The sequence below is a fragment of the Bos mutus genome, chromosome 9, assembly GCF_027580195.1.
Source record: "Bos mutus isolate GX-2022 chromosome 9, NWIPB_WYAK_1.1, whole genome shotgun sequence".
NCBI classification, from domain to species: Eukaryota; Metazoa; Chordata; class Mammalia; order Artiodactyla; family Bovidae; genus Bos; species Bos mutus.
In genome coordinates this window covers 60,168,494-60,193,596 of record NC_091625.1, presented here as the reverse complement: position 1 = coordinate 60,193,596, position 25,103 = coordinate 60,168,494, and the positions used below count along the sequence as shown (strand labels likewise).

At 43.5% G+C, this 25,103-nt stretch overlaps 1 protein-coding gene across 5 annotated transcripts in view; it reads right to left on the bottom strand.

Moving 5' to 3' along the window:
* BACH2 (BTB domain and CNC homolog 2) overlaps positions 1 to 25,103 on the bottom strand; it is a 392,327-nt gene that overhangs the window by 292,824 nt on the left and 74,400 nt on the right. For 3 of the 5 annotated variants that reach the window (XM_070376589.1, XM_070376585.1, XM_070376587.1), the window contains exon 2: positions 3,960 to 4,072. Coding sequence is in view for 2 of the 5 variants with exons in the window: in XM_070376585.1 (XP_070232686.1) it covers positions 3,960 to 3,968 (9 nt within the window). In the remaining 3 variants the exon portion in view is untranslated. Of the gene's footprint in view, positions 1 to 3,959; positions 4,073 to 17,125; positions 17,282 to 25,103 lie in introns of those variants that run through there. The other 2 variants (XM_070376586.1, XM_070376588.1) reach the window with 2 other exon arrangements.

Sequence of the window (25,103 nt, the reverse complement as noted above, 5' to 3'; positions counted from 1 at the left end):
TAAATTATAGATAAAAAATATAAACACAAAACAATAATCCTTCTGGTTAGCAAAATTTATAATAGTAAAATATAATATATATTTATACATATTAACAAGAGGATAACCAAGAAAGTAGAAAGGGTAAAGACGCTGGACAAATTTAAAGTGAAATCCTAATTATAAAGTTTTTGATCAACACAAAAGATTGGAAAGTCAGCTCTTGCAAAAAGCTCCAAGGAGAATATGAAAGTTGGAAACATAGTCTGCAAGTCTGCCTAAGCCCAGGGAGCATGAGAACCCTGGGGAAATGTTTACATACACAGTTTCCTTAAGTGTGAGGCTACAGCAGAAAGCCCAGAAATGTACAAGCATTAAACTCTGTTTACAAGACTGAAAAGGTGAAGAGCCGTGAGGGTATCCACCCTGAATCAACCTGACACAGCCCATGTACACCAGCCTTCGGCAATGGCCCTAAGTTCACAATGAACATTGTGGTGGCTGGGAATACCCCCTGTTTTCTGCCAGCACTAAGCTACTTACCGGTGCGCTGGCTACCTGAGGGCCAGAAATGCACCGCTTCCAGGTAGGTGCATTCCAGACCCAGGCACACAGAGAAGTTCCAGAGTGTGAGGAATGAAGGCACTACCTGGCTGCCAGTGGTTCACTATCAGATTATCCCTGTTAGATTAGTTAGACAAACTGCCAATTCTTGATGCTGTGCAGCCATTCCTGTTTTCTAGAGGGGTCTGTCTCCAACTGACCCAAAAGGGAGCTGTCAGTGCCTAACTGTGATCAGAATTGCTGTGGTGTTTCAGAGGAGCAGCCCTGGACCCTAGGATTCCCAGCTCCCCTCCCCACTCTGTCCAGACATGTCCCTAGGTAAAGTGTCGTGAAGCGAGCTGCGGTTTGGGAAGGAAGGACAGTGATTACTGGGTATGTCCAAGGAAGTGGAAAATGTACAACTCAGATGTTTCCAAGTTTCTAGGAACAGTTCTACTTAGAAAATCAGTCATACCCTCAAAAATATTTCCAGTGTTCTAACTTATATATCCTAACTGATGAGGTGACTGTCTAGTTTTATTTGTGCCAAGGTCTGTTTCCTCCCCAGGGGGTGACCTATTTTTTTGTCTTATGCCAAGAAAATTATAAGAAAAATGCTGACCGATGAAGGTTACACATCATGCTTAATCACCACTTTGACTTGCAATAACATAAAATAAAACATTCACTGGGTCATTCAGGCAAGAACATAACCTCCCAAGCAGCCGACACACCCACCGAGACTTCTGAAATTTCTGAGTCTGGTTCCCAGCTGTGTGTCAAGAGCCAAACCATGACATCAGGTCTTGCGTCGCCCCGGAGAAACTCAGGGCAGGGCTGTCACAGCAGACTGTGCTTGCCAATCTGAGATTTCCCAAGAGTTGTCTTAGCTTTTCACTACATCAAACTGTCAATGATAGAAGCCAAGGTCTGCAATGACCACCATGATGAATCTCCTTCCCTCCCCCACTTCCAATCTTGACCTTGGGGAAGAATACCTGCCCATCTTCCAGGATTCCAAAGCCCACTCCTCAAAGACTGTCAGGGGGCATTATGTGAAATAAGTCAGAGAAAGACAAATATTGTATGATTTCACTTGTATGTGGAATCTAAAAAAATACAACAAAAACAAATATAACAAAAAAGAAAGGGACTCATAGAGAACTAATAAATTAGTGGCTACCAGTAGGGAGAAGGAAGGGGGAGGGGCCATACAGGGGTAGGGGAGTAAGAGATATGAACTATTAGGTATAAAATAAGCTACAAGGATAGATTACACAATGCGGGGAATATAGCCAGTATTTTATAATAACTATAAATGGAGCATAACCTTTAAAAGTTGTGAATCACTATATTGTACACCTGTCACTCGTATAATATTGTCCAGCAACTACTGTTGCTGTTGCTCAGTCATGTCCAACTCTGTGACCCCACAAACTGCAGCGCTCCAGGCTTTCCTGTCCTTCACTATCTGAGTTTTCTCACTCAATGGAGTCAGTGATGCCATCCAACTATCCCAGCAACTATACTTCAATTAAAAAAATATATGCATTAAAAAAAAGGTTAAAGCATTGAACCCAAAGTGGGGAAAGGTCAGCAAAGTTTTCTTTCTCTTTGGCTTGGCTCAGTCAAATGAAAATCTCTCAAAAAAAAAAAATATATATATATGCATTGGGACTTCCCTGATGGTCCAGTGGTTAAGACTGCGCTTCTAGGGAAGGGGTCAGGGAACTAAAATTCCACATGCTTCACAACGTGGCCAAAAAAAACCCCAAAACAATGGCTTACTTTTTTCTGGTCTCTTCTGATGGGGTAAAGCAACCATGCCCATAAAAAGGCCAAACAATGGCCATGAGAAAAACTGCCCCTGGAAAAGGGATCTTAGCAAAAGAACCTCAACAAGTTACATGGGCTTTCTAAAGTTTAGGAGTCCCATAGTAGGTTTTTAAGACCAAATCACCTAAAAGCGCTGTCCAACCCATCACAACCCATGGTTACCTCTTGTTGCAGTCTCTGGAACTGTCTCTCCCCTGTTTTAAATCCTTCAGGGGCTCTCAGAATGCAATCCGTCCCTCCTTCTCTGGGCTCCTGTCTGCCATCTTCCACCAGGGCAGGTGTTCTCAAGCAGGCCTTTTTTGTTCCCTAAAGGGACACTGGCCAATGTGTTGGGACATTTTTCATTGTCACACTGAAGTGGAGGAAGATCTAACACCTCCAACACAGAAGACAGCCTCACCCAACAAAGGACTTCCTGATCCAAACATCAGTAGTGTCACGGTTGAGAAATCCTACTCCAGCCATACAAACTCTATTGTTCTCTAAGCATGGCAGACTTTCTCATAAGCTTCTGCACCTCTACACAGGCAGTTTCCTTTACCTGGAATGCCCTGCCATACTTCTGTGCCCAAGAAATGACTGTGTAGCATACAGAATCCAACTCGAGACGTCACCATCTATACGCTCCTTTCCAGATTCCTCAAAGAGAGATGTTTCTTCTGTGCTTCTCCAGCTTCTGGTACCCACCTCACACCGGTCACAGGGCCCCTAAATTGTCTGTCACCTGCTAAAGGCAGGACCTCAGCCCCATTCATCATTTTTCCCCCAAGTGCCCATCTGGAAATCAATCACTGCATGCTGAGTAATCAATCAAGGAATAAATGCAAATGTTGCCAGGCCATGCCAAGTCACTTCAGTCATGTCTGACTCTGTGCAACCCCATGGACTGTAGCCTGCCAGGCTCCTCTGTCCATAGATTCTCCAGGCAAGAATACTGGAGTGGGATACCATGCCCTCCTCCCGGGGGTCTTCCGAACCCAGGGATCGAACTCATGTCTCTTAAGTCTCCTGCACTGGCAGGTGGGTTCTTTACCACTGGCGCCACCTGCACCTAAGGCTTGCTGGCAACAATATCTGAGGGACAACAGTGTCCCCAACACCAAAAACAACAACAGCAAAAAACTAATCAAATGCTTACAGTGTAGACAGGGGCTGTATTAAACACTGGGACACATATCAACTCATTTCATCCTTAAAACAACCCTGCGAGTTACATACCATTATCACCAGCATTTTACAGATGGGGAAATTGAGGCACAGAGCCATTAAGCCACTTTCCCAAGGTCCTCAAAGCTAGCTGATATTTAAACCCAGACAGCTTGGCCCTAGAGCCTCAGTCTTCCAATATCCATGCCAAGACAATTATACTAACAACTGACAGTCCAGCTGCTCAGAGGCCTCCGAGAAACACAGTTGACACCTCTAGAACAGTACACCAGCAGCAGCCTGTGACCCTGCCTGTCAACGCTGCTTGCCAACCTCCATAATGCTTCTGGCAGGAGACACAACCTCCTCACATCACAGAACGACATGACGTACCCAGGGAAATCCATGGTAGCATAAAGAAGACACAAAGGATCAGTCCCCAAAGTGCCTCTTACCTTGTTCATGCTGTAGGGACTGCAGCAAGGAATCAGACATGTCACAATGCGAGGCAGCTCTTAAAGATTCTCCTTGCTCCTGTTGACCTCACTTCCTGAAGCAGACAGCTGCACTGCAATCACAAAGAAAAGATCTTTCAGAGCAGTCCTGTGTCCAGGGGAACTTTTTGCCATGATGGCAAGGCTCCACGCCTCTTCCATTCAACATGGTACCCACTAGCCATACGTTGCTACTGAGTACTTGTTGCTACTGAGTACTTGAATTATGGCCAGTGCAACTGAGGGCTGAATTTTAAATTCTGTGTAATTTTAATTAAAACTCAATGTAAATAACCATGTGTGGTCAGTGATTACCATAATGGACGGTGCAGGTCTAGAGAGTCTACTCAAGAGTCTTGAGGCTGCAGACACTGGGCACACCAATGTCCAAGGAAAAGTTGGATATCACATGCTCTGAGTGACTGTGGATGCACAGGAAGAAGAACACTCATTCATTCAATGACTATTTTTTGAGTACGTACTATGCACTGAGTACTGAGGATACAGTGACCAGTAAACCAGAGAGGTCAGTTACATAAGGGCTTCTAGTACAGCCTCTAGTCTCCTTGGGAAGGGAAAGGCTCTAGTATATGAGAAGCAAATGTGCCAAATCTCAATACCATGCAGTCCACAAGGAATAAAAGAACAGACTAGTTGAGACTTCCCTGGTGGCCCAGTGGTTAACATTCTGCACTTTCACTGAAGGGGGCATGGGTTCGATCCCTGGTCAGGGAACTAAGATCTCACATGCTGCATGATGTGGTAAAAAAGAAAAAACAAACAACAGACTAACCAATCAAGAAACAGACCAGCATTTGCTGGAGCCTGACTGTACCACTGTCAGGACTTAATAGCTAGAGCCTTCCATGGAGCTTTTTGAGAGGCAGTGTACCAGAAGGAGTTCTACTTTCCATGGGCCAAATGAAGCAGATGACCCAACATCCCCTCAAATGGGAAATAGGGTCCATGTTTTTATCCACATTGTTGGTTCTTTAGGTAGGTTTTTCGATTCATTTGAATTACATTTTAGAACACAATGGTCCTTGTTCAGTTCCAGGATTCTTAATTTGTCAAATATTAAGGAAAAATAAAGAAAGAAAATACATTCAACCACTTAATTGGATCGGTAGCCTTTTCCTTTGAAAGATGTTTCTGGGAGGATTTGAAAGGAGAACAAAACATCGTAAGGTGCCTTATAATCACCTTATTTCTGTATGTTTTCAGGTTGCAGCTAGGAAGGATTTATGTATCTGAATCTTTCCATAAAGCCTGGAATTCGAGGTTCAAGCAGAACTGCAGTGTCTTAAAAATATATTATTTTTAATTATAACAACAGTGTACAAAATATTCAAGAGGAAAAGGGAGACGTACGCAGAATCCCACTGGCCCAGCATCACCTTTAGTTTTTAGCAGACAGCCTTCGTCTATTGGAGAACAACATCAGGCATGTCTGCTGACTGAGTCGAAGGCACTTAAGTCCAAGGCTGTATTCTCCATTTTAACATCTTTCACTAAGGAAGTGATTTTGCAATATATGTTTTCAAAAGATAAACCCTTACTCCACGCAGATTATCATTTTGCAAACACAATGTTATTATAAATCAGAAGACAGGGAGAGGAGACTGCTGATCACTCCTTGGCTATTTGAGACACATAAATTCCAAAGAAAATATTACATTCAGTCATAGCAATAACATATTTTAACAATGATGTACAACATGGAGAGACCCTGGAATTCTGCCTCTGTAGCCTAAATACATCCAAAAACACCCTCATCTGTACATGAGATCTGGGTAATCACTGCTTCAAAGCCAAGAAAATTCACTATCTAATTCTAACCAAGCTTAAAAGTGACTGAAAGAAAATTCTGCATGTAATTTATACTCTCTGAATTTCTAGAAGCAGATGTTAATGAATTTCAGGGTTTTAAAGGAGAAATCTAGACATGTTATTTCCTTTTTGACATATGTACTTGATCCATTTAAAAACTATGGCCCAACAATTAACTGGGAAGTTTGTTCAAAAACCTGGCAGAGATGACTGATGTCACAATTCCATTCAAAGGGACACACTGGTATCAACACAGGAAAGGTGGGCACAAGAAGATAATAACAAACAGACAAGGATTCTTGAGCATAATTTCCCCAAGGAAACCCCACCCAGTTCCAATCATCCCCCTATCCCCATGCCCTGAGAACTTGCTTACATAGCTTGCAGTAAACTAATTTTGGATCCTCTCCTGTCCGCCACGCCTGCCAAGTGTTCTTGTATCGTTTTCATGTATGTCGGTTCTACAACAAAGTCAGAATAAAAACTCTCCAAGGGAAATATTAATCACCTAGAAAATTCTTAATAAATATCATGAACAGATTTTTTTTTTTCTTTGCTCTCACTCATCGGGCCGAGAGTGATGTCATGACTCTTAATGGAAGGCCTTAAAAACAATGTTGAAAATCGTTGCAAATGGCTTTCAGGATTTTCTTAGAAGAAGAAAATCTTTCCAGGTCCAGGATCACAAATCTTTTTTTAGATTTGTGATCTAAAGAATGTGATACTGTTAAGAATACCTTACACAGTGCTCAAAACTGTACAATGCATTTTTATATTCTTTAGTACTGGGATCAATTTGAGTGGTAGTTTTCCTAATTAGGAAATTGGATGCAGAGAGGAAAAAGAATTCTTCTTAGTAATGCTGTAGTAGGCAGTAGACCCTGTGCTGGAAGTGACTTCAAGACACTATAGAATTAAAATAAGTTCAAAGGCCACAAATAAAAGAACCTCCCGAAATAAAACATACACACACACTGAAAGATCACAATTAACACAAATAACCTCAGCCAACAAATGACAGAATTAGAAATTGGATCAGTCTGCTTCTGGACAGCATCAGAAAAGATTAGCCTTATTCTATCAAGTTATTTCAATCTCCTTTGAAATACAGAGAACCTGGTTGTTTTATAGCCAACTCAATTTATGAAGAAGCTTAGAAAAATCCACAGCTTAAAAAAATAAGACTGACTCAAGTATAAAGCATTCAGGGAAAAGATATCAGAGTTACCCTAGTAGAATTAAGGGAGTGTTTCTTTTTTAATTCTATTTTTCAGTGTTTCTTTTTAATTGTTCAAGAAGCTGAGGCCTTTCAAGGGCAGCAGAAGAAATGCCATCCCAACATGTGACTTCCACTCAGTCACTCCTAACAGGATTGGTTCAACCAGCAAAACAAAGCCCATTGTCAACCTTAGGCGTTTAAAAGCTTAGTTGAACTGTAATTCATCTTTCTAGGTGGGTTAAGAAGTGTGGGTGAGCAGGAAGGTAGAGACAGGGCACATGTGAGAAGACGAGAGCAAAGAGAATGAAAAGTAAAGGTGAAGGCTACGAAAAAGGAGAAAAGCAAAGGGCAAGTAAGCAAAAGAGCCTTGGGGACAGGTTCAGTGATATGGCCGACCCCCTCACCAGCCAGTCCTGAGGCTCCTGGGGACAGTGCCACATCCTAGGGCTTCTCCGGGATGATACACTCTCAGGGCTCGGGTGTCAGCAAGTGGGAGTCGGAGTAAAGTGAAGACCGGGCCTACCTGTTTCACCACTATTTATTTACCATCAATCTCCACCTACCACAGAGAAGAGTATGTTAAACTGGATCACTGATAATGGTGTAGAGAGGCATAGTGAGAGTAGAAGCAAACTTTATTCTCTTCTCCTTACTCTAAAGAGAAGCTTAAACATGTCAAATGGCTGTGTGTGTGTGTGTTGCACCATTTCTTAGCCCTTGAAAATGCAACAAATACTTATTACCAATAATCAATGATTCTGGTGGCTCAGACAGTAAAGAATTTGCCTGCAAGGCGGGAGATCCAGGCTTGGTCCCTGGGTCAGGAAGATCCCTTGGAGAAGGGAAAGGTTACCCACTCCAGTATTCTTGCCTGGAAAATTCCATAGACAGAGGAGCCTGGTAGACTACAGTCCATGGGGTCGCAGAGTTGGACACAACTGAGTGACTTAACACCTTCAGTGGCATTAAATACCAATAAAAAATCAATGGAATATGATGAGCTGGGTTTTTCTTCCCACTCCAACTCCTCAATTTCTACCAAGATGCTCATTTTAGAAGGCTTTTCTGATATAACTCAAAGCTGGGGAGTTTTGGCACTCCCTACAGGAAACATGCCAAGAGGAGCCAGTGGTTCATGCCTCACGTTGTCCAAGTTCCCACTGACTTTTACATACAACACAGCCTGAGGTCAGCCTGTGAATCAAGGCCCCCAGTCCCTCCCCTTCCACTGCTGAATCCAGTAGCCTGAGCAAAGGGCCAAAGCATGAGGACCCAAGAGCTTGTGGAAAAGGAATAAGGGAATAAAAAGATGAATGGGCGCTTGGAGAGAAAGGGAGAGCAAGCAAGGTGGTGAGAGTCTAGAAGAAATTCTCTGAATCTAGGACTTAGGAGCGTCAGAAATGACGTTAACAGATGAGAGAAATATCCCTAATATCCTCCACCTTAGGGGAGTAAATTTCATGCGTTGGAGTAATTAACACACCTGAAGCAAAGTCTGGACAACCTTCAAGTAGAATCCTTGTGCAAGACTGGAAAATGTAAAACTATTTTATTGCAGACACTCCAATCACTCCCTTCCACAATAAGGGGTTTTGGTGCTGGGATTAAAAGATCCAAAGGTGAAACAGTAAACAGACCCGTCCTCTACCCTAAATACACATACACTCTCCAAGTGGCTGTCTCCGTCCATTCTTCCTGAAAAGACAGAGCAACGTTTCCTGAGAAATATCTTGAAGGTCTTTCTCCAGCCTCATGGTTACATCAGACACGTGGCTCTGACTCTGCAAGACTTCTGTGTTTTTGCCATCCCTAGCTTTAGGCAGCAAACATGCCATAATCTGATTCTGCCCCAAGAGAGAGGACTATGTTGGCCACCCTGCCTTGATCCCCTGTGCCCTGCCCTCATGGCATGCCACAGGAAACACACCACCCAAGTCATCTGGCCACCAAGCATCATCAGGAGCCTTCTTATCCAAGGGTAGGCTAGGCAATTTGAAAATTAATATTCTGAAATACTAACTAGCATATGAGTTATATAGTTCAACAGGAAATTGATAAGGAAGAAATGAAAGGAATATAAAGGAAAGAGACACTCCTGGTAACACAAAAAAAACTTCCCCGAGAGCCAGATGAGGAGTAGCAAGCAGCATGCCAGTGAACAGTGCCAAGGGGTAGAGTGTCTGCTGCTTTCAGATGAATACTTCTGGCACATATGCTAGGGGTTCCCTGTAGTCTAATCCTAAATCAGGATATCCAAGTTCAGGGCTAACACTCTATAAAAGATCAATTTAAGTAATTTAGGAATATCTTAATTAAAGGCACAATACAGAAAAGCTCCCAAGAGGGTGTCTGGATCAGCCTACTTTTAGTCTGGGTGGGGCTATTTAATCCAGAGGACACAAATTCAGATGCCTAAGGGATAGACTCTTGAGACTCCCTTGGACAGCAAGGAGATCAAACCAGTCAATACTAATGGAAATCAACCATAAATATTCATTGGAAGGACTGATGCTGAAAGTCCAATACTTTGGCCACTTGATGAGAAGAACCCACTCAGTGGAAAAGACCCTGATGCTCAGAAAGAGGAGGGCAGGAGGAGAAGGGGGTTACAGAGGATGAAACAGTTGGATGGCATCATTGATTCAATGGCCATGAGTCTGAGCCAACTCTGGGAGATGGTGAAGGACAGGGAAGCCTGGCGTGCTGCAGTCCATGGGGTCACAAAGAGTCGGACACAACGGAACGACTGAACAACAATAAAGGGGTCAAGAAAGAATGAGATGAGGGAACAGTCAGGCCAGAGGAGAAGACAATGAGGAGCAGGTGGCCTGGACAATCTGCCAAGTGTCGCTCCAGGAAGGCAGGAAAAAGGGACATTAGGCACATGGCACCAGAACTTCTGATATTCAAGAAAGACAAAAACAGTGAGAGATTACATGAAATCACATGCCTTTTCAATGTTGGCAGTTTATATTAATACTTTGGAAATACCGAACGGGTTGGATTTGGTGGGTCAGGTTGTGTCTATTATCGTAGACCTTTCATGTTGGTTGGGGGATTCTTTGTTCCTTTAAATCTCCAAGGCTGATGGCCCCAGCCTGTCTCCTGATCCCCCAGGGTTGCACCGCTGAGGCTTCCCTGGGCACAGGGAGCCCAGTGGGAAGAGTGGGCAAGGAAGGGCTCAGGAACCATGTCAGTCTGCGTATCAACTCTGCCTCTTGGCACTAACCTTCTCTGTGTCTCTCTATTCCTTCACCCGTAAAATTTGAGGAAATTCTTTATACCTCCTAAAACTGTTCTGACAATTAAATGGAGTAACATGAAGAAAGCACAGGATGCATGATGTTAAATAAGATGAGGCTCTTCACCTCTTCCTGTTTCCCACCACCATGCAGCATCATCTCATTATGCTTGCAATTGTACGGAGGTGTTTACCTCTCAATTACCCTACTGGATTACAAGTATTTCAAGGGAAGAGATTTTGTCTGTTTTATGCCCAAATAACCAGCATCTATCCCACCGCCCTATATACAGTAGGCACTCAATATATGCAAATTTTAATTATAATGATGTTATAGACTGAAAGTTTGTGTGTCCACCCCCCTCCCCTCAAATGCATAGGTTGCCTAATCCCCGATATTTGGGTGGAGTCCCCATTGTGGGATTAGTGCCATTATAAGAAGAGATGCCAGAGAGCTCAAATGGGTGCATGCCTTCTTTTTCCCCCTCTCCTCACCACCTGAGGACACAGCAGGAAGTCAACTGTCTGTCAGAGAGCCCTCGCTAGGAATCAAATGGGCTGGCACCTTGATCTTGGGACTCAGCAGCCTCCAAAACTTGAGACATAAACTGCTGCTTAGCCTCTCAGGCTATGGTATTCTGTTATAGCAGGCTAAACTGTTGTTGGCAAGCATTTAGGAAGATCTTCCTTAAATCTAGCTCCAACAGAGCCTTCTTCCTCTCAATTTATGTTCTTTTGATCCTTTAATGTCAAAATCTATATCTACTCCTGACTTGGCTAGAATATAGTGAGGCTAAATGAAAAAACACCTTCAAATTTAAGAATGAAATCCTGAAGAGTTTTCTCTTGAGAAGTACGTTTAGGTCAACAGGGTACTATCTGGGTACTCTTTGTATGCCTCAGAAGAAAAAAATGAAATGTAAGAGATTTCATCATCCTACTAATAACTAGAGTCATGCCTTAATTTTAGCATCCTCAACTCATGTTCGCCAACAGTGCATATCACTGCCTGCTGTGGACTTGGTGGCTGGCCAGAGTTTGAGGCAATCCCCAGTCCACTTGTCCAGTTCAGATTGAGAAGGCTGACCTGTATTCATCTAGGACAAAAGTTTACTAACCATGACTGACTGATTCAGGTTTCTTTGATTTTGTTCTGAAAGAATCCTAGCGACCTTCCAACAATCTCAGCTTCCCTCTCCTTTGGGGCGTTTGCTGAACAATTCATACAAACACATTTCCTGTGATTTGGTGAGAAGGGAAAATAACTCAACAGAAAGCCTAGTCGGTGGATGACTTCAGAATGACCCACTGAAAAGGAAGCAAAGACAAGGAAATCACTCTGAAAGTATCTCTTTCCAGAAGCTCAAGGGGAGCAGACATCTTTCCAACAAAAGGTTTTCAACTGAGGAATTGAAATATTCTCAACAATACCTCGAGGATAAGGCATAGTGAGAAACGACCGTCTTATTGGGGGCAAGTGTTTACAAGTGAAACTCATCTGTTTAGCCAGCCAAACTGAGTGTGATGCCTTGTTCGTCTTTGGAAGAACTTTTCATTAATCTTCAGAAGAAAGCTCAATTTGGCATGACCGGCACCTGTTGAAAGCAATCTCAAGGATTCACTGTTGATTTCTGCTTTCCTGACACTCAAATTCTGTCCTCTGAACACCAGCTTCTCCACAGTGTGGCTTGTTCTTCATGAGGGCACCCTGTGTCCTAATGTTTGCTTCTCCCAGGGTGCTGGGGCATTCAATGCTCTCGAATGAGTTCAGTGTCATCAGAATGAATGACGTTCTCATACTTCGCAGATAGTGCACCTGGGGACCCCCAGAGTCATTCAAACATCAGAACACTGGGTGCCCATCTCCCCACCCCTGTGCCCCCAACTCTCACCTGGAGAGCCCCACACAGACTCTGGGGGGAATGGCATCTTGCTGCTTTGGGTCAGCAATTCCTGTGTGAGTGTAAACACCCACTGCAGCTCCTAGAACCTATGGCCCAGTCGGTGGTATTAATGTTTTCCCATCTGGGAACTTCCCTTTCCTGCCTTCGAACTTGTGCTCGTGCTTAATCACTCAGTTGTGTCCAGTTCTTTGCAACCCTGTGGACTGTAGCCCGCCAGGCTCCTCTGTCCATTGAATTCTTCAGGCAGGAATACTCCAGTGGGTTGCCATTTCCCTCTCCAGGGGATCTTTCTGACTCAGGGATCAAACCTGGATCTTCTGCACTGCAGGTGGATTTGAGCTCACGAGGCACTTACTATTTCCAATTTCCAACATACCTAAGGATTTAGGGGTAGGTAGAGTGGGGCTGGGTGTTAGAAGGGGGCCAGGCTGCATGACCTCAGGATTCTACTCTGCCAGAAATGCCTATCTGGGTTTCCCTAACCTCAGTTCTGTCATATCCAGTGGCTATTTGGCTGTACTTCAGGACAGAGCCAGAAATACGTTCTTTGTAGCTGATGCTGTATTGTTATGACTCACAGCCTGACTTTTCCTCATAGCAGAGCCATGCTGGGCGAGGAAGAGCTTAAGGATTAGGTCAAACATTGAGAACTGTGCTCCCAGTCAGCATCAGCAGCACAGGAAACTACCCCGAGAGAGCAGTCACCTCCCAGTGCTCTTTACACCCGGCTAAGTCTGTCCTGGGTCTGAGGAAAGGAATGTGCCTGGTGTTAACTTTCCAACGATCCAGAACTGGGTGACCGCACGCTGACGTTTTGGTAGCATGAGAAGCAAACAGGACTAGGAAGGAGACCAGGACGCAACCAGCTCCCCACATCACAACTGTGGTCTGGAGAGGGGCCGAGTTCTCCCACAGCAGCCAAGAGAACAGCCACAGAAAACGGCTCCAGCCGCCGACCTGGAGGCCTCGTCCCGGGGGATCCTCTGATCTCATTACAGCAGTCGACACTAGTCCTCACAAAACAAACAGAGGAAATTTATGCCTGCCTTCGCCTGGGGAGAGCTCCGCATTCCTCACTTAACGAGAGTTCCAGCTTCAGAGACCACAGCCACGGGCTGGGGAGGATGTCTGCTTTGCTCCAAAGAAAGAACTGAGGTCCTGCCTCTTCCCCTCATTCTGGGGCTGGACAGGAAGGAGGTGAGCCTGGAGAGAGCCCCTGAACTGATGAAGTTCCCTTTCTTCTTCTGTCAACCCCACCCTGCCAGGCACAGTCAGTGGAGCCACTGGCTCTTGAATGGCCCTGGGAAAGCGCAGCCTTGAAGGGTTCCACCTGCTAAGGCCAGAAGCCCAAGAGAGAGGCTGTCTCGTGGAACAAAACTCGACATCGTTTGGTGGGAAAATTTTTTCCTTAAAATACCCTTGCCCGAGCTTTGGAAAACTTTATCTAATCTGGGGTTTCCACTTTTAGAATAAATGGAAAGAGGAAAAAATTATTTTACACCCTTTAATTTCATCTCAGACGTAACTGAATGCTTGGTTCAGGAGGAAGAGGGTAAACAAATTAAGGACAGACTGGTGGTTTTGAACTGCAAGTGCATGGAGACATTTTTGGTTGTCACGATTGGGGGAGGGTGCTACTGTCATCTAGCAGGTAGAGACTAAGGATGCTGGTAAATATCCTACCAGGCACAAAACACCCCCCATAATAAGACTTGTCGGCTCTAAAATGTCAAGAGTGGGATAACCAACAAGGATCTACTGTATAGCACAGGGAATTCTGCTCAATGTTATCTGGCAGCCTGGATGGGAGGGAGGTTTTGGGGGAAAATGGATATATGTATATGGATGGTTGAGTCCCTTCACTGTTCACATGAAACTATCACAACACTGTTGATACCCCAATACAAAATTAAAAGTTCAAAAGGGAAAAAAACATGTCAACAGGGATGGAATTGAGAAATTCTGATACAGAGGCAACACTCGAGGATGTGGGTAGGTTTAAAAGAGTGCCAATTCTTAATCACATTCCAATAATGTTGAGAGCATGCAGTCAAAATGTGCACAAGTAACTGTGAAGAAGGCTGAGCACCGAAGAATTGGTGCTTTTGAACTGTGGTGTTGGAGAAGACTCTTGAGAGTCCCTTGGACTGCAAGGAGATCCAACCAGTCCATTCTGAAGGAGATCAGCCCTGGGTGTTCTTCAGAAGGACTGATGCTGAAGCTGAAACTCCAGTACTTTGGCCACCTCATGCGAAGAGTTGACTCATTGGAAAAGACTCTGATGCTGGGAGGGATTGGGGGCAGGGGAAGAAGGGGACGACAGAGGATGAGATGGCTGGATGGCATCACCGACTCAATGGACATGGGTTTGGGTGAACTCCGGGAGTTGGTGATGGACAGGCAGGCCTGGTGTGCTGCGATTCATGGGGTCACAAAGAGTCGGACACGACTGAGCGACTGAACTGAACTGAACCACCACAAAAATTCACCAGTTCTTTCTTCAAGTAAAATAAATGAAAACTACCTTGTAACTATGCAGAGTCAGATCATTAAGAGCTGAATGGAAAAGAGTGGGGCAGCTTGAATTTGAGACGACATGATCAGCGTCAACATGAGTGCTGTGTTTATTTCAGGTGAAGGTGTGATCTCTGTGCTTACCATCATGATTCAGTGGTGAGCCCCAACAGAAGGGTTAGGGTAAGGGATTGCTGAGCTCACCTCCATGATTACTGAAACCATACATGTAACCTGAGTAGATGTAGGGCTTGGGGAAAAAAATGGCAAAATACTTCAACTTTCACAATACCAGCAAAAATATGAGGAACCGTGGTAATGTTGACCTACATTCTAGGAAGGTTAAAAAAATAGCTGCATGGTAGGACACTAAATAAATGCAGAATTGCAGAAAGGTATCATAATGAAAACAATCGTCGTGCTTATTTTTAAATTCTCCCATTTCTAATTTTCTGTACCTGTTTCAAAACACCCCCTTTCCTCTACATTGCGTACTTTCATTGCATCTGACTTAAGAATGTACGTTTCCATAACCCAGTCATCATTCTCTCACGAACTCTTTCATTCCCACGAAAGAAGGAAAAATCCCTTTTTAAACACAGCACATGCATGTAAGCAAATCAGAAGGAGCAAAAAAAATTCATGAATGAGCAGGAGACAGTTTCTTAATGGAATGTTTTAAGGGCCTGTGGTATAAACAGTAAACAAAACTGATTCACTAAATGTTAATACTGTTGACCATGATGTAAGAGTTGGGCTTTCTTTTTTTTTCATGTTCCTGAGGCAAGAGGGAAATGAATACCTTGGTAGGGAAAAAGTGATATCTTCCTTGGCATTTCAAAACCATTGCTCAATGCCTCTTGAGCAAGGGAAGCCACCGTAATGACTTTATTTTACCTACCGCAATTATGGGGCACCTCGGAGTAGTTCTCCACCATAACCCACTTTCCTCGCTCCACTCCAGCCCTGCTAAATCATCTCTGGAAACCATTAACCGAGACTCCCATTCCAATTTTCCTTTCCTCCCTCCCCTGCTGCCTCAGTCATGCTGGAACCAGGACAAAGCCAACTTGTATTACATCACAGAGCAAACTCCTTTTTCTGTAAACCATCTCCTTGGTAGTTTACCGCTACTGGAACCCAAGGCTGTCAACAGTGTGGTCTTTGTTTGGTGGGTGTTGCTTGAAAAATTAAGCCAGAAAAAAAAACGAAGTTTCCCCTACACCTCTTTCCTCGTGTAAATACAGGCCAGTGGTTGGAGGCGCCTCTGCAGCCTGGCTCCACCCGCAGTGTAAACGAGACATTACCTTATACACAAATGAATCTACGCATTCCTCATCTAGCTGCCTCCCCGCACATTCCTCTGCTCCCTGCTCACACCCCGGCCTTCCCCTCCTCTTTCCTCTACCCCCACCCTCCTTTTTTTTTTTTTTTCAATTTCCATTGCCTCACTGTGTTTTTGTGTAAATGATCTCACATGACTCAACAAATCCATCTGCCTGAAGCAGGCCAAGTCTGGAGCCCTCCCAGGAGGGAGGAGAAGAATTGCTTTGTGGAAAGGACCTGGAGCGCTGCCCTTTCTCTGGCTCGAATTACCCGCCTGTCAGGCCTGACGGATTTGGCTAAAAATAAAAGGAAGCAGGCCGTGAAAAGCAGATGAATGGGCTCAGCAGTTCCTTAGATAACACGGGCCTGCTGTGGCCCAAAGCGCCCCAAACAGAAACTTCAAATGTGGGGCTTGCGAAGGCCAGGGATGGGGTGTCCAGGTCAAAGTAGGGGGACAGGAATGGGGTTAGATTTTTGCCCGAGGACTTGTGTGTGTGTGTGAGAAAGAGACAGAGAGAGAGATATACTCATACAAAAAGGTCCTCAGAAAAACAGTAGAGTTTGGTGGTGTGAAGGCTTGGCTGATTAAAAAAAAAAAAAGGAAAGAAAAGAAAAAAAATATTATTTCCACTACAAAATTACCCTTCTTCCCACCTCCCAACACCAGACATTTTAAGCCTCTCTATGATGTCACTTCTATATCCTGAGCCAGCACAGAGCTCAAAGTCTTTCTTGTGAGTGGATGCCCAGCGCCCGCCCGCAGTGGGTATTAAGCACTTAGGTTGGCAATGTAATGACACACTGTAACAATCTGTAATATGAAGCAGTCAGCAAAGCCCTGGCGCGAGGAGCTGCTTCTCCCGACCATTAACCATATGTTTGGCTCCCCAGCTAGCGGAGCAGAGCACGGTTCCAGCTCACCATCTGGTTTCTATCCACACAAGCAACTGCAAAGCACAGACCATCTCCCTCTGGAGCTGTGTTTCTTTTTCTCTCTTTTCCGTTCTGCCCTTCCCCTTTCCGCCTCCCAGCTCCTTCGGTTCCCTCGGCTAAAGAATTCTCTGCCATTCATCACGTGCAAAGAAAACTTTACCTGGCGGCAGCGGCCGAGCCATTAAGAATGCACAGCTGTATTGAAAACACGCCAGAGGACCGGTTCCCGTCCTCGTCCGCCCCACGCGGTCCCTACCCTTCCTCACTCCTATTGAGTGCTGACACTTGATCCAGGATGTTAAAAATAGGTACATTCTTGACAGATCCAGGGATGGCTGTGGTGCCCTTCACACTCACTCCATATTCTGAGCTTTTAAACACCACACACACACACCTCGCCCCCCGCCCCGCCACGAGTTTGCTTCTGCATTCAATTCGCATGACATCAGTCTCACCAAGATGACACACCAGCTACAAATAACCAAGTCAAGGAAAGGACTCTGTTTCTTTCTCTGTCCTCAAGGATTCAATCCCAAGTGTGTATTTTTCTTTCTTTCTTCTTTCCCTACAGAGCCTAAACTGAAAGAGATCCCACCTCAGAAGAATAAGAGCCCACAGCCTTTTTCAACAAACTGATAATTTGCAAAACTTATGCTTATTGACATTGGCATTTTCATTGAACACAATCATACAGGGGACAGACTATCGGAATTCAGGCACTTTTCTTGCAACGTCTCCCAGGTATTTATCTCAGATTTTCTCCTTTACATGATTTCAGGAAGTTTATAACTGTTTTTCTTTTTTTTTAAATTTAAGAAGAGACAGTGGTAAGCAGAAATTAGATAGTTTCGCCCCCGTCCCCACTAGAATTATATGTATAATACCAGCCCATTTTACTGAATTAGGAACTGAAAGTTAATTCTTTCCCACACGTTAAAAAAATTAAAAGGCTGGTTTCTCACATACCAAGAAGAAAAGGAAGAGTATCATTAAAAAGTGATTAAGCAGAATGTCAGATTTTATCAACGTGGCAGCACTATGGAGGTTCAGGCAGGGGAACACTGTTTATTCAGGCTAACAAGGGTGTCAGGAGGCCACTACCTGAGCAGACATCTTACACCCACTGGCCTTGTCAATCCTCGTTTCGTGATTTGAAATAGGCCTTTTGTTTACTATTTCTACCAATAAGGGACATTAAAATTCTGCTGCCCATAGGTTTTAGAAAATGATAAAAAAGGAACTTTCAATTTCAGAAGCCTTAAGAAACTGTCCATAGAAGATGGGTTCAATTAAATGCTGTTTTTAACCCCCAAACCATAGTACACACTTAAGATGAATTACCATCATCACAAAATCACTAATAAAAAGGAAGAAAAATGATCAGTTCACAACTTCAACATTTTCATAGTTTACCTCTGCACCACAGAATCAATGTATTACAAAGTATTGGACTGGCCAAATAATTTGTTTGGGAAGTTATAGGAAAACCCAAATGAACTTTTTGGCCAAGTAAATACTTAGGATTTTCGTAACTGATGCTCCCAGCCCAATTCTACCAGGATCCCTGTCGGGGCTGGGGGAGGAGGGGGACCTAGGCATCAGAATTTCTGAAAGCTTCCCAGCTGTAAGGTATTGGGCAGCCAGAGTTGAAAAGTCTTGCTCTGTGTGAACTTGCACCTCATTAAAATTAAAATGAAAACCTTTGGAATGGCAATATAAATGAAATTTGGGATTAGAATAGTAGCTTTCAAACTCGCTTAGAAGTGAAATCTTCAGTCAAGCCAAATCTTATATGAAATTTCTCTAAATGAGATAGTAAGTGGTTATTTGTATGTCTATACAATATCCATGGATTTCATAAATTCAAATGTATAATTTTTTAAATCACTTTGTAAGTCAACCAGTAAGAACAAAGAGGCCATTTCATTAAACATCAAAGTCTGAAACTGATCAGCTGAGCTCTCCACCTCTGCAACCAAGTGTTTGCATGGCTAATGGTTCAGATGATCAAGGCTGGATGCATGTGAAAGCAGCAGTGTGTGCAGTAGGGTGAAATTAATTCATAAATTAATTTAATAAATGTCAATTAAATGTCTAGTACACACCAGGTACTGCCCTCAGGAGGTCACTGGAGGAATAAATTGCAGCCTTCTCCCTGAAGAAGCCTAGTTAAGGAGACACGTAATGGCACCACAGCAAGACCATCACAGTAATGGAGGTACCAAAGCTTGCTATGGGGAAACGTGGCTAATTCTGTCTAGGGAGACGGGGCATAACCTCAGCAGCGTGGGACAATTAAGTCCTAAGAATCTGAGTAGGAATTTCACAGCTAACAAAGAAAGAGAAGGACAGCTCAGAATGAAGGAACAGAATGTGGGAAAAAAAAATACCAAAAAACCAACAACCACCACCCATAATTATAAATAGGTTTGGTGAGTTCTGGGGGTTGTGAGAAATTCTGAGGAGGGGAAGAAGGACTGGGATTTGAGACTGAAAAGGGAACTGAGGCTAAGTTATTAGAAACTTCAAATGTCATGATACAGTTGAGACCAGCACTGAGCAACAGAAACCTAAGGTGAACCACTCATGTAACTTCAAATTTTCTAGTAGTTATGTTAAAAAAGTAAAAAGAAACAGAAGGAATTAATTTTAATGATATGTTATTTAACCCAATAGATCTAAAATATTACCATTTTGACATGTAATAATATAAAAATTATTGAGATATTACCTTTTTATACTCTTAGTTTTTAAATTTTCTATTAGAGTTGATCTACAATGTCGTATTAATTTTGCTGCACAGCGAAGTGATTCAGTTTTACATATATATTCTTTTTTTTTTAATATTCTTTTCCATTATGGTTTATCACAGGATATTGATTATAGCTCCCAGTGCTATACAGTAGGACCTTTTTGCTTATCTACTAACCCCACATTCCCAATCCATCTCTCCCCAATTCCTCCTCTCCCATGGAAACCACAAGTCTGTTCTCTATGTCTGTGAATGTTTCTGTTTTATAGATAAATTCATTTGTGTTAGATTTCAGATTCCACATCTATATCATATGTTATCTATCTTTCTGACTTACTTCACTTAGTACGATTGTCTCTAGTTTCTAGTCATATCCTAAGTCTTTTTAGAATAGGGCATGGTTTTATACCTGTGACACATCTTAACTTAGACTGCCCACATTTTAAGAGCTTAAGAGCCATGTGCAGCCAGTGGACACTGTGCTGAACAGCTCGGGCTTCCATCTGACCACACAGGCAGTGAAGGCCAATGGATCTGCTGGGATATGAAGGCCAATGGACTTTCTGGGATATGTCTTACAAGGAGATAAGTGCAGCGACAATGTGGGGAAGCAGAGGGAAGACTGGGTCTTGGAGAGGCTGGGAAGCTACTTCCAGAGTCCAGGCCAGGGAAGAGGAGAAGGATGACACTGGAAACTAGGACAGTCGACCTGGCATGGCAGTGGGATGGCATGGAAGGGTCCGAGTCAAAACACTTTCTAGGCAGAATTCAGAAAAATTATATAACTGGCCACTTACCCACCCAGAAATCTACACTCTGAGGAGACTCCCTAGCCCTGCCTGGCATGTAACTGACCACACTGTATTTATCTAACAGGAAGAATTCACTTGTTCAATTTATGACCTTGCTGGAATCTGAAAAACATGGGTACAGACATGGTATAGACTTATCGACAACTCTGTTATAACAGGCTCAAATATAAGCCAAGACAGCAGAAAACACTCAATTTCAAGGTTAATTTGACAGTCTGATTCAATGTGTCTATGGTCTCAACGTGTTAAAATTTGGCATGTAAGTAATACATTTAAGTGTGCATGTTTTAAAATTATGGTTATAAAAAATGCTCAAAATATATTAAAAATAAAATGCAAATGAAATAAATGCTTGCACACCCCCTTAAGTATCTCCAGGGAACTTCTGCAGACCAGAGTCTGAAGACTGTTAGTTCGGGGCCTTCAAGATCAAAAAGTAAATCTAAGAGCAATACTCTGCCCCTACTCCGTAAGGATCATCAGATCATTCCCATACTGCAGCTGGGAGGAGATACCATTCCTCATTATTCTAAAAAAGAGTAGGGAAGCTGAAAAACCAAACTGCATAAAATGCATTAAGATTCTCCAGTAAATTAGAATTTAAAAGGCTATGACTCAAATCTGAGACACATCATTCACTTATCAACCTTGTTCATTCACTAATTCACCCAACAGTATTTACTGAGCACCCATCATATGTCAGGCACTGTCCTGAGACTTGGGATACATCCATGAAGAAAACAGACAAAATCCCCTACCTTCATGGAATTTAGAGTCTACTGGTAAACACAAACAAGAAATGTAATAAACGACTTTTGTTATAAGGTGGTGCATGTGTACTAAATCGCTTCAGTCATGTTGGACTCTGTGATCCCGTGGACTGTAGTCTGCCAGGCTCCTCCGTCCACAGGATTCTCCAGGCAAGAATATAAGGTGGTAGGAGCAATAGAAAATTGACTGGGGTCAGAGGAATTGGAAATGGGATGGAAGAGGAAGGCTGCAATTCTAAATAGATGCTCAGGGTGATGAGAAGATGAAAATGGATCAAGAGCTCACATAAATCACAGGCAGGACATCAGCAGTGTGTTTGTGTGTGTGTTGGGGGTGAGAGTGTATGAGTGTGCATTACAAGAACAAAAGTTTGCTTTTATCTGAACATGAAATGAAGTTTGGATAAGGCCTTCATTCATTTGATTTGCCATCTAGAACTTCCCTTAGCCTCCCATTTCTCTCAATCAGCGGTGAAAAAACATCGTTTGTGGAAAATATTTTAAAACTACAGCACCTTCTATGAAGCGAAAGGCCCTCCCTAGATGCCTGCTAAGCAGAAAGTGTCTGCCACTATCAGGAATACACTCTACATACCCTCTAGTCTGCATAATCCCCTAGCCATGTCCCACCCACACACAGACCCCAGCCGACCAGCTCAGCAAATGTGCACCAGCTCACACTCTGTAAAACAATGGGGTCTTTCAGGCCTTACAATCTTGTGAAGAAACAGGCTGAAACGTCATGGGAAAAATTAGGAAATACAGGAGGAAAACAGCTCACAAAGTGAAGGGTGGAACCACGGCTCACAAGTTCTAAGTCCTGAACAAAGAGAAACAACCGTGACAGCCCCCGCCTGTGCTGACCCTTCCTTTTCAAAAGAGAGGCATCCCTAAGTCCCCTTTCTCTTCTCGGGGATTACGGCAGCAAGACGTAGACAAGACATCAGAATGAGGAATTTTTCAACCTCAAGAAGCAGAGTTAATTTCAAAAGCTTTACCCTCAAGAAAACCAATCCAAATGACCAGTCTTGTTCAGTGATCCATAGCACCAATGTGATAACAGTCCAACTGGACTTCAACCACCACACAAAGGAAAACAGAAACTCCTTCCACTATACCATATATTTTTTAGCTCTTCCAAAGTATTCTTCCTATGAAATCTCATACGACTAGCCCCACCTTGGCAAGCCTTTCTCATCACCTGCCACACCCAGTTTACACCTTTCCCAACTGCCTAGCAGGATTCTCTGTCTCCCGGCCTCTGCCAAAATCTGTTCCACTTGCAAATTACCTGTCTCCTGTGTGTGTGTTAGTCGCTCAGTCATGTTCCACTCTTTTGCGACCCCATGGACTGTAGCCTGCTAGGCTCCTCTGTCCATGGGATTCTCCAGGCAAGAATGCTGGAGTGGGGAGTCATTCCCTTCTCTAGGGGATTCCTGACCCTGGGATCGAACCCAGGTCTCCTGCATTGCAGGCAGATTCTTTACCGTCTGAGCTACCAGGGAAGCCCTACCTGTCTCCTCTTACCCACCAAACAACATCTCTATTGCCTTAAAAAAAAAAATCTCAGTTTGAGACCCAGCACCTACTGCAAAATGGATTTCCAGATTAATCAAGTACATGTGCAAACCTGTGAACAAATGCACCTTTCTGATTTAATACTTCTTTATTTAATCCAACTGTATTTTCCAATGGATAAGTTAAATCAAACTTTTCTAAACTCCCTAAGGAGAAAATTTGCACCGTATTTCTGTCTGTAGGATTTTATCAACTGTTAAGCACTGTAGGCATGTCAGTTGTCTCCCATGATGGTCAAACTGTTTTGAGGAAAGACTCAGAAGTGGTTTATTATTATAAAGCACTATGTGGAAAAGGTGTTTATTTTACTCTTGGAAGAAAAAAGCAATGTATATGAAAATCATAAAAATGTTTTAAAATGTAAAACAATTTCAAAAGAAATTATATCTCATAAATAAAGGAGTCCAGGGATTTCCCTGGTGGTCCAATGGCTAAAACTCCATGCTCCCAATGGAGCCCAGCTTCCACCCCTGGTCGGGGAACAAGATCTGGAGTGCCACAACTAAGACCCAGCACAGCCAACTAAGTAAATAAATATTTTTTTAAAGAAAGAAAAAAAGAAAATAAGAGAGTCCAGTGAGGCTGAGAACCTTACAAAGATACCTCACAGACATGTCACCAGTATTACTCCAAGCGTAGAAGAACCACCTCTGGAGAGAAACCATCATTTCACAGTGAGGCAGAATTTGGAGTCAGCTAGTGAAACTGAGCAGAATTAAATGTAAATTAATGTAGGCTAAAAAGTAAAAGAGACACTGTCAGAGGTAAAAAGTAAGCTCACCAAGTGAGGCCACAGAGGTGATTCTATAGTCTACACCCTTGTGAACTTACAGACCAAGTTCTTAAACCACTGGTTCCAACTGCTGCACATCAGAATCACTTTGGAGAGCTTTTTAAAAGCTCACTGCCCAGGTCACATTCCATGCTAATAAAATCAGAATGTGTGGGGTAAGAGCTGGGCATCCATGGTGTTTGAAGATCCCAGGTCATTCCAATGTGCATCAAGGTTTTGGATCCACAGTCCCAGTCTCTCCTGGCAGAGCACAACAACTGACATTAAAGAAGGCAATGGCTACAGTCCAAAGTTGGGCTTCCGAGGTGGTGCTAGTGGTAAAGAATCCATCTGCCAATGTAGGAGACTCAGGAAATGTGAGTTTGATCTCTGGATAGGGAAGATCCCCTGGAGGAGGAAATGGTAACCCACTCCAGTATTCTTGCCTGGAAAATCCATGGACAGAGGAGCCTGGTTGGCTACAGTCCATGGGGTCGCAAAGAGTTGGACATGACTGAGCATGAGCAAAAATTACAAACAGCCAAGGGTAGCTGCCTCTGTTAAGTGGGAAATCAGTCCCTTGTTTCATCTTCTTTGATTTTCATATTGTGGTCCATGACATAGGTTTTTTTTTTTTTTTTGGTAGTTGTTTTGTTTGTTTTTTGGCCATGCTGCACAATTTGAGGGATCTTAGCTCCTGGATCAGGTATCGAACAACCCATACTGCCCGTAGTGAAAGGACAGAGTGCTAACCACTGGACCACCAGGAAGAGTCCCAGTCACATATAAGAGTCCCTCAATGAACCTGAGGCTTTGAGATTTAGACTAGGAAAGGGAAACTAGGCATGATGGTAGATACAGGCCCTGAGAGCAACAGTAATAATTGGAATGTTGCTCATTGCATGATCAAGTGACCTGGCTTCAGAGTTAGCAGCCTGGATGCAAGGTCTCGGCCCAATCACCAGTTAGATGTGGGGCTGCCCACAATTACCCAGTCAAAGGACCCAAGTGGTCCACCTGGGGCAGGGGTTCTTAGCCTGAGGTGCTTATCAGCTTACCCACATGTAGGCTGCAACCCCAGATCCTGAGAGGTCTGGAATGGGGTCCAGGGATCCATAGAATTTTTTTTTTAAGATTTTTTTTTTTTTATGTGGCCCATCTTAAAATCTTTATTGAATTTGTTACAATATTGTTTCTGTTCTATGTTTTGGCTTTTTGGCCATGAGGCATGTGGATCTCAACTCCCCGACCAGGGGTTGAACCTGCATCTCCTGCATTGGAAGGCAAAGTCTTAACCACTGGACCACCAGGGAAGTCCCAGGGATCCTCAGATTTTAAGAGCTTTCCAGGTGACTGTTTTGTCATATGGATGTGGAGAACCACAGCACAGTGATTATGAGAAAGGACTCTGAGGCCATACCACATGGGTTCAAATCCCTGCTCCACCTGTTACT